Raw genomic sequence first — 457 nt, 5'->3', positions numbered from 1 at the left:
GTGTGTGTGTGTGTGTGTGTGTGTGTGTGTGTGTGTGTGTGTGTGTGTGTGTGGGGTTGTTTCATGTCGTAAAACATGTATTTACTAATGTCCTGTCTTGTTCCGTGTATGCGTGAGTGCACCTAACATTTGTAACCTTCCACTGGCATTGTGAACGACCAAGACAAATGCTTCCCTGTACGAGTAAGATGAATAAAGATTGTTATTCCCATTGTCATTTTTATTGTCATTTTCAAATGGCTTCCACAGTCGAGTTCACACCTCATGCAAGCAAAGCCACAGTTCATCACCTGATGGTGTACGGGTGTCACCTCCCGGCCGTCTCCGACTTTGAAGATCCCTGGTAAGAGTTAGATTTTTTTCTTTGCTTTTTTAAAATTTATACGTGTTTTACGGCGCTCGCACCTGCATAAGGTCATATGAGTGCGCGGGGCACCTCAAACATTTTCAGTTGGTA

At 43.8% G+C, this 457-nt stretch overlaps 1 protein-coding gene across 1 annotated transcript in view; it reads left to right on the top strand.

Annotated features, from left to right (window-relative positions):
- Window positions 1-249: 249 nt before the first annotated feature.
- The window catches only part of LOC101859714 (peptidylglycine alpha-hydroxylating monooxygenase), a gene marked incomplete at its 5' end in the record, with an annotated part of 21,523 nt that continues 21,315 nt past the window's right edge, over window positions 250-457 (top strand). Inside the window, 1 exon segment of the mRNA XM_005102098.3 lies at window positions 250-343. Coding sequence (XP_005102155.2) covers window positions 250-343 — 94 coding nt within the window.

Source organism: Aplysia californica, unplaced genomic scaffold (genome assembly GCF_000002075.1).
Source record: "Aplysia californica isolate F4 #8 unplaced genomic scaffold, AplCal3.0 scaffold00313, whole genome shotgun sequence".
NCBI lineage: Eukaryota > Metazoa > Mollusca > Gastropoda > Aplysiida > Aplysiidae > Aplysia > Aplysia californica.
The sequence above is the reverse complement of the archived record's forward strand: the minus strand, read 5'-3'. Positions and strand labels throughout refer to the sequence as shown.